The sequence below is a fragment of the Mandrillus leucophaeus genome, unplaced genomic scaffold (assembly GCF_000951045.1).
Source record: "Mandrillus leucophaeus isolate KB7577 unplaced genomic scaffold, Mleu.le_1.0 Scaffold279, whole genome shotgun sequence".
NCBI lineage: Eukaryota > Metazoa > Chordata > Mammalia > Primates > Cercopithecidae > Mandrillus > Mandrillus leucophaeus.
This window is the reverse complement of record NW_012102909.1, coordinates 1,355,197-1,363,878: the sequence shown is the minus strand read 5'-3', so window position 1 is coordinate 1,363,878 and position 8,682 is coordinate 1,355,197. Positions and strand designations below refer to the sequence as shown.

Here is an 8,682-nt window from a genome sequence, read left to right as displayed (position 1 = left end):
TTTTGAGCCTATGTGTGTCTCTGCACATGAGATGGGTCTCCTGAATACAGCACACTGGTGGGTCTTGACTCTTTATCCAATTTGCTAGTCTGTGTCTTTTAATTGGGGGCATTTAGGTCATTTACATTTAAGGTTAATATTGTTATGTATGAATTTGATCCTGTCATTATGATGTTAGCTGGTTATTTTGTCCATTAGTTGATGCAGTTTCTTCCTAGCATCAATGGTCTTTACAGCTTGGCATGTTTTTGCAATGACTGGTACTGGTTGTTCCTTTCCATGTTTAGTGCTTCCTTCAGGATCTCTTGTAAGGTAGGCCTGGTGGTGACACAATCTCTCAGCATTTGCTTGTCTGTAAATGATTTTATTTCTCCTTCACTTACAAAGCTTAGTTTGGCTGGATATGAAATTCTGAGTTGAAAATTCTTTTCTTTAAGAATGTTGAATATTGGCCCCCACTTTCTTCTGACTTGTAGAGTTTCTGCCAAGAAATCCGCTGTTAGTCTGATGGGCTTGCCTTTGTGGGTAACATGACCTTTCTCTCCGGCTGCCTTTAGCACTTTTTCCTTCATTTCAACATTTGCGAATCTGACAATTATATGTCTTGGGGTTGCTCTTCTTGAGGAGTATCTTTGTGGTGTTCTCTGTATTTCCTGAATTTGAATGTTGGCCTGCCTTGCTAGGTTGGGGAAGTTCTCCTGGATAATATCCTGAAGAGTGTTTTCCAGCTCGGTTCCATTCTCCCCATCACTTTCAGGTACACCATTCAAGGGGTAGGCAGAGGAGAAAGGATGATCCTTGATCATCCTTCTGAACCCCAGCCCCTTAAGTTCTCCCTGTTTTCCTGCTGGATCTTCCTGTTATGAAGAAACGTTGTTCATTGGGTTAACTTATATTAAGATGTAAGTGACTGGCAGCAGCCTAATGGGAAGTTGTTATTGACTATCTGGACTAGAAAGCGGCTCTTCAAGTCTTACCTAGTAGTTTTCCCAACTGGTTACCACTGCTCCCCCACCACATCCCTAGCAGGAGTGCCAGCCACTGAGATGTTCCTTTTCCAGAGTGATCTATAACTATTAGAGTTTTGCCTTCCAACCTCTGGGCAGCTTGCAGAAGAGGAAACTGGAGATCCTAAAGCAATGAGACTCTAATGATGGGATGCTGGACACTGTGTTGCTTGGGCAGGGGGCGATGAGGCTTTGGGTCAAGCGAGGATATCTACCCACTGTCAAATCCCACTGATGAGATGACTGAACTTAACCTCCCGATAAAGCTAAGTTAGCTCCCCATTCTCAACAAGCCCCGCTGTCAGGAAATCATCTCTGCAACCAGAGGCGAATACATCCTAGGGCCCGTTGTTTTTATATCCAGTAACAAATAAATAGAACAAACCCAACAACTGTAATTAGAATTTGTCAATAACCTAAAATTCATACTGTGCCTTTTGACTCACCCATGGTCTTGGCCTTGGTTGCTAACATACCTTCTTTTTGCTGCCGGGCAAAGTAGGTGGGGTCATCTCTGCACATGTCCTTAATGGGCATTCCATACTGTGCTAAGTTCTAGACCCGACTGGGTAAAACAGTGTGGGTCAGGCCGTGAGTAGATGGGTAATGCTTAAAAGCCTGGAAGGGGTGACACATCAAAATGATGAGACAACATTTGCGGGTGGCACAGCAGACAGAACAAAAAGGATCTGAGACCCTGGCCCATGAGTAAGTGGAGGCAGTGCATGGGGTGATAAAATTGACCAGAATAGCTCTGAACCTTGAAGTCTCTAATAGCAATATCCTCTCTGGCCACAAGGTGATGACATTACTCCAGAAAAATCTGCCCATGCATTCAGGTGACTTTTCCTGTCCATTCCTTTCACCCTTTTAAACTTAATAATTCATTCGCTCTTTAATGCTTTCTCATCTCTAATGAAAATATAGAATGCTTTAATTTTTTTGTTGCATTATATTATGTTTTTGCTTGTTAAATCAGATGGGATACTTTCAGCTTTTCTCTTAAAAAATCGATAAGTTGCCTTATTTTTATGTGACCTGAAGTGTATCGTTTTTTATCCCCCGGAGAGTCAGCACCTCCTGCCATGGATATTAGTGTCGGCCAAGTGTGCTGTGCAGGCTGCTTAAGCAAATGACAGCAGATTTCAATGACTTGCCCAGGACTACCTGCTGGTTTTTAACTTACTGGACTACTTTTGTCATTTAAGAAGCCGAGGGGAAGAGAGCTTCAGCAGTCCTGGGCTTATTTTCAACTGAAGAGAATATGTGTGGATATGTTTAGGGGGTTGGCAGAAGAGAAAGAAGGTAGGAGAATCTGAATATTCTATCAATTCACTCTGGTATTTGTATTCAACAATTTATATTCACTAACATGTAGCTCAAACCCTTCTGGAATTCATCAAAATGAGATCACCACATAGAACTGTTATTTGATTAAATTATGACTTGACTTGAATGAGCCATCAACTGCACCTGGAGTCCTTGGTATGATGGTAGAATTTCATGGGCCTTAAGAACAAGCTTGACCCAAGTCTCTCTGTGTACACAGCCTTGTCCTAGGAGGTTGGATGCAGAGTTGGAAAACACCAAACTAAAAGGGAACCACAGTGAACCGGCCTCACTTACCTGCTTGTCCAGGGCCTTGCTAATGTCATCCAAACTTGGGAAGACTACTTGGTCCATCTTGGCCAGAACACAGGCTATCTTGTTAAATAGGTTAGCCGCCAACAGGGCCTTAAAGCAGCACAGCAGAAACACGTCATTCCTGCAGTCACAATATCAATGGACATCCACTCTTTATCAGTGTAGCACGACTGCTCTTCTGGCTGTGATGTACAGCACCCAGCAGAGTGCCACTCTGGGCACCAGAAAAACGCCAGCATCAGGACTGCTGACACGTGCAGAGCCCTGCTACTCCCAGGGCTTTTGACACTGTCCCGTGATGTGGGTGAGGAAAGGAATCTCTCAGGGCAGTCTGCACACAGTGAATGGACAGGTGGGATGGGAGGGATAGGGAGTTAGATCTAATAATAAGGCTGACTTGCAGGTCCTGTTCTGCCACTTAGCAACCATCGTGGTCCTCAGTGGGCTCCACAATCCTCTGTGTTTTCATCTGAAAGCAGAAATAATGATAGCCCCTCTCCCACAGGGGTGCTGTGAAGATGACAGGAGAAACTAACTGCTTGTGAGAGCTGGTGAGGGCACTGTGAAAATTACGGAGTGCTCTCTGAACGTACGAGGTTGTCAGGAACCTTGGGCCAGGCCCTCTAGACTCAGATTCTAGCCCTGGGTCTGCCACTGACTCCATGAGTCCCTGGGCCTTTCATCTGGCCTCTCACAGCCTGGAGTAGAGCAGTGGTTCTCCAGCTGCGTCTGACTGAGCCTAAGGCTCGCCTGCCGGAGTAGTTCTGGCTTCTTCTGTTCCATGTCACAGACTACCATGGAATATTTTTGTTTGAAGAAAAGTCTCCATGGCATAGAGCAGAGTTAAAAATCACTTGCCTGTGTAGACTGTGTGCCCTCTAGCGGGATTCGGGGGACATTACCTTGAGGAAATCAGGAGTGGGTTAGGTGACTAGTGAGGAAAGTGGTCAGGGAAGGGAGCAGAGCAGATACAGGCTGGAGCAGAGAGAAAGCCTGTGCCTGAGGTGCCCCTCCTGAGATGTCCAGAGTGATGGAGGGGATGTCATGGATGTGACTGGGGGTGGGGCCAGATGGGAGAGGGCGGGGCCAGATGGGACAGGGCCTTGCCGAACAGAACAAGGAGTGTGTGCTTCTACTTCAGTTAACTCTTCAGAATCCTGCCAGGTAGAAATGGTACCTATTGGTGCTGATTTGCAGATGGGGAAACTGAGACACAGAAAGGCTGAGTGATGTCCCTGGGGTTATAGTGCTTTTCTTTCAGAAAGCCAGGCCAAGCACACAGGCGGAGCCTTCTCAATATTGTGTCTTTCTGCTAGGTCTTACCATCGAAAGTGATGGGCAAGTTGCAGTCAGATTTCTAAAAATGAAAATATATCATTCTTTTTCTTAGGAAATTAGCATTAAAATCAGGAGTCAAGACAAAATAACTTCTACAGCACATACCAGTTACAAGACACGGAGGCTTCTGAGATCAGAGACCTTCAGTGGCCGATTGCAGTCAACACCTCACAGGAACATAGGGGATGTAGGATCCCTATAGACCAGCTGGAATTCCCCCTATATTTTTTGGCTCAAAAAGAAGTCACTGCAACTGCAGAAAAGCTGTTCCCTTACCTAATAATGTGCATGTCCATCAAGGACCTAAATCTAGAGAAGGCAAATGTCCTCTTTTCTCTGGAAAAGCACAAGGCTACATTTTGGACCAGACATGGCTTTCTTTCACATTGTAATGAATGAGTTTCTCATCTTACATTCTTGTAGTCTAGGATTCTGTCCCACTCACTGAAAACATTATTGTCTCGGATGCTGACCATACCTTGAAAGGCACTGACATGGATAATTTGAGTCCCAACAGATCCATTAAGAGGATGGTTGTCACGGATGTTCTGGAGAAAACCAAGCAACAATGAGAAAAGTTGAAAGTTCAGAGTTCCTACTTGGCCCATGCCTTGCAGGTTTTAGAGGTACCCACAGGAAATTTGAGGAGGTTGCCCTTAATTATCACTTTTTTAAATGCTTCTGCTAAAGGAGGACTAGACAGGTTGAACTCTGTCCATCCTTACTCACTATCATGGCTAGGGATGGGGTTAGGAGGAAGACCACAAGGATAGAAGATGCAAACTGAAATGGAAACAAATATCAGGGCATTTTTGCCTTGGCTTCAGGTGAACTCAGAGTCCAGAGCCCCAAGCCCTGCTGGGGCTGGACCCTTCTTTAACTGATCTCTAACTCCCGTCATCTTTCATGGCATGGGGGACCCAGTGTATCAGGAGACTGTCACTCAGTATGGTTGATATGCTGGCTACTCAGGAGGCAAAGCTTTATATAGTTCAGTCAAAGATACCTTTTGCTTCACTCTACATGTATTGCTAATCACTGGGCTAAATATTAGGCAGCCTGCCCAGCCACTTGATGCGCACCTGGGGAAGGACCATCTCAGGCCAAATTGTAAAATAAGTGATGAGAACTCAGTTTCTCAGTCTTCTATTTCTGTACCTTCCCCTCTCTTTCCAACCATTTGAGACTCCCTCTCTGCCCTCTCCGGAAACTGATATCCTCCTGATTTCCTTTCCTCTAGATTCTCCACTTTGCCTGAGAATAAAAGACCATGAACCACTTATTTGCACTTTATTTTGAAATAGATTATGCTAATTAAATGTGACTAATTATTGGAATATTTGCAGTTAATAATTTCTTCTCAGTGTGGCCTACCCTGCTTGTTGAGGGAATTTTAATCATCAGAGAGTAAGTCAGAGAGAATTGGTGGGAGCAGAAACAGGACAAGGTGAGAAAGTCCACAATGAATGTTTCCCTACGTTCCGTCCTCATCCTCATCTGGTCTACTGAAGGCTCAGGAACTCCCCTTCTCCCCCACCCCACAATATCCCACACAACATCCCACATGTAACGAAAGCAAACAAAGGCGAGATACATATACAAAAGAAAAGAAAACAGCTACTCTATGAATAATCATCATGATACTGCAAGGCTAATAGAGGAAATATATGAGCTGCAAATAGCAACACTATGTTATGAAACTATTAGGGTTGGTATATATTAAATATGTCTGAAACTTTCCTTCACTGGAAATTTGTAAATAAGACAAGTCTAGGAAGAGAGGACCCTAAAATATGAATATCTACGTAACCCCCAAGGATTCTAGACCTTTAAGATCTTAGTTATTACCTCCTTTGGGAGAGACTCTTTGTTCAGACGTCTGTTCCAAAACAGAGAGGCTATGTTTTTTCGAATTAATATTTGAAAATTCTAAATTCTACTTGAGTTTAATTTGAAGAGTCCATGGGGAAAAAAGAACTTCTCCATGGCTATTTTGGTTCTGAGAACATAATCACCTACATTTGAAATTAGAAAATATACTTACAAGGTGTTTCATGGTGTCTCATGCCCCACGCAACAGCATGCATAGGAGAATTTTCCATGTCCCATTTATTTTCTAAATCTGGTTTATATAGTCCTATGCCTTTCAACTATTGCCATGATAAGGGGTTCTGGGTAGTTTCCTGTGATCTGGATACCATTTAGGGAGGAAAAAAGGCAAGTTTATGTAATCACAGTTATTGCTTTTCTTTAACTACATCTGAGTATTTCTCTTTACCCTGATACTAAGGTAAACATTGGTTCCAAGGTAAACATGTCATATGAGCAAGTCTTTGTGGGCTGGTATGCCCATGACCTTAGCAACTAAGGTGAACATTGCAAACATTGATCTCACAAAATGGTTCTGATAAAAAAATCAATGAGCTCACTGTTTCTACTTCTCAGTTCCCTAAAAGTGTTTTTACTAACAGTGTGGGTGATTGAGACAAACCTCATGAAACCAAAATAGACAGCCTGCACTGCACAATTAGACTGATTGAAAAGCAATCTGGTCTCGCTCTTCATCCAAACCAAAAATCATGTGGTGGGTCCTGCGCTGCCCTCTGTCTACCCACCAAGCTGACCTAATTTCACGTCTTCAAACATCCACCCTGGTGGACTTTCCGGATGTCCTGATATTTTGCTCCTGCTACATGGTTTGTTTCTCTCCTCTGACCTCTTATTTCAGGGCACGTTTTTCCATAAAGAACATTTTGACCAGCCCTGGAAGTCCTGAGACATAGGAAAATATTGCCTTTATATAATAAGTCAAGAATCAATTCAGGCCTTTTCATACATTATCTGTTTTTTGGTTTTTTTTTTCCCTCAAGCTCTGACTGGTGGTGGCCCAGCTACCTGGATCAAATTCCAGAAGACCAGAACCAAACAGATACTTCTTCTGAGAACATGTGCTCTGTATGGGCAAGTCTGGGCACTGGAATGACCCAGGGAGGAAAAACAGACAGCTCAGTCCTTACAGTGCTCAATAAAAATTGGCCACAGGAACGTCAAGTAATTGCATTTTGGGGGCTATACGTCACCCAGGGCTCAGATAATATCATACTCATATCTCTATTGCTCTCAGTAATTCAAAAACACCATGCACAGACCACAAACTCAATAGTTATTGAATTATTAATGAAGTTATTAAAGAAGTTGGAATCATCACAGTTCCATGCCTGTACCTTACTTTGGCTGTTTATATTTTTTATTGTGTTATATCTATTTGTACAGTTGGTCTGGTCAGGATGTTAAATTGGACATTTATGTCACTTGATTATCAATTTTGTGAGGTTAGAGACTTTGTTTTGTTCTCTGCTGTAGTTCTAGTGTCTAATATTTAAAACAGTACCTGACACAGAGTAGGTTTTGTTTTGTTTTTTTGAGGTGGAGTCTCACTCTGTCACCCAGGCTGGAGTGCAGTGGCCTGATGTTGGCTCACTGCAACCTTTGCCTCCCAGGTTCAAGCAATTCTCCTGCCTCAGCCTCCTGAGTAGCTGGGATTACAGGCACGCGCCACCACACCCAGCTAATTTTTTGTATCTTTAGTAGAGACAGGGTTTCACCATGTTGGCCAGGTTGGTTTCAAACTCCTGACCTCATGATCTGCCCGCCGCAGCCTCCCAAAGTGCTGGGATTACAGGCGTGAGCCACTGCATCCGACCACACAGAGTAGGTTTTTAAAAATATCTATGTTAAGTGAATAAATGAACAGATTGCACTGATGGCATACTATTCATCTCTGAACCTCCTGGAGTACTTAGCAGTGGCTGGTACATAGTCAGTGCACAGTAAATATCTGTTGAATTTAATGGCAAATAATGGAATCAAGTATGACAATATGAATGAGGAAGACAATTAAAACCTGAACAGCATAGCATGTACAGGGAAAAATGATCCTCTTTATAAACTCCAGTATGGGTCAATTGTAAGGTTGGCAGAGAGACATCATTAATATTTTTGTTCTTGGATTTGAGGGTAGGAGGTGAAGAAAAAGGAAAATGGAAGTCAGGTGTCTACAAAGTTGTTTGCCATTTATCTTGCATCCTGGAACCTTTGACAAGAAAAAGACTCTTGCTGGATCCCTGGTTCTATTCTGCGTTTGCTAAACATGCTTTGATCTTCTCCTTAATGTACTTATTGCCTGCTGTGAACCAGAAACTTCCTCATCCTTATTTCACACTTACTAATTTCATCCTGAAATGCAGGCTTCTATATTTATCCCTGTAATAGTACTGCTATTTCCCTAGTCTTTCCACCTTTGCAGAACTCCGTGGGCATCACAACCAAGGAATTATTTTTTTAATTAGTAAACGTTGCCCATGCAAAACTATGTACTTGTATTTTCATATACTTGTATTTGTTTGTTTTTGTTTGTTTGTTTGTTTGTTTGTTTTTGAGATGGAGTCTCGGTCTGTTGTCTAGGCTAGAGTGAATCTCGGCTTACTGCAACCTCCACCTTCCGGGTTTAAGCGATTCTCCTGCCTCAGCCTCCCGAGTAGCTGGGATTACAGGGACGGGACCACACCTGGCTAATTTTGTATTTTTAGTAGAGACAGGGTTTCGCCATGTTTGCCAGGCTGGTCGCGAACTCCTGACCTCAGGTGATCCACCCACCTCGGCCTCCGAAAGTGCTGCGATTACAGGCGTGAGC

At 43.2% G+C, this 8,682-nt stretch overlaps 1 protein-coding gene across 1 annotated transcript in view; it reads right to left on the bottom strand.

Annotated features, from left to right (window-relative positions):
• The window catches only part of LOC105543225 (gastrokine-3-like), a 14,253-nt gene extending 8,208 nt beyond the window's left edge, over window positions 1-6,045 (bottom strand). The window contains 5 exon segments of the mRNA XM_011985040.1: window positions 1,437-1,625; window positions 2,634-2,741; window positions 4,403-4,537; window positions 4,719-4,772; window positions 6,034-6,045. Coding sequence (XP_011840430.1) covers window positions 1,437-1,625; window positions 2,634-2,741; window positions 4,403-4,537; window positions 4,719-4,772; window positions 6,034-6,045 — 498 coding nt within the window.
• Window positions 6,046-8,682: the final 2,637 nt, after the last annotated feature.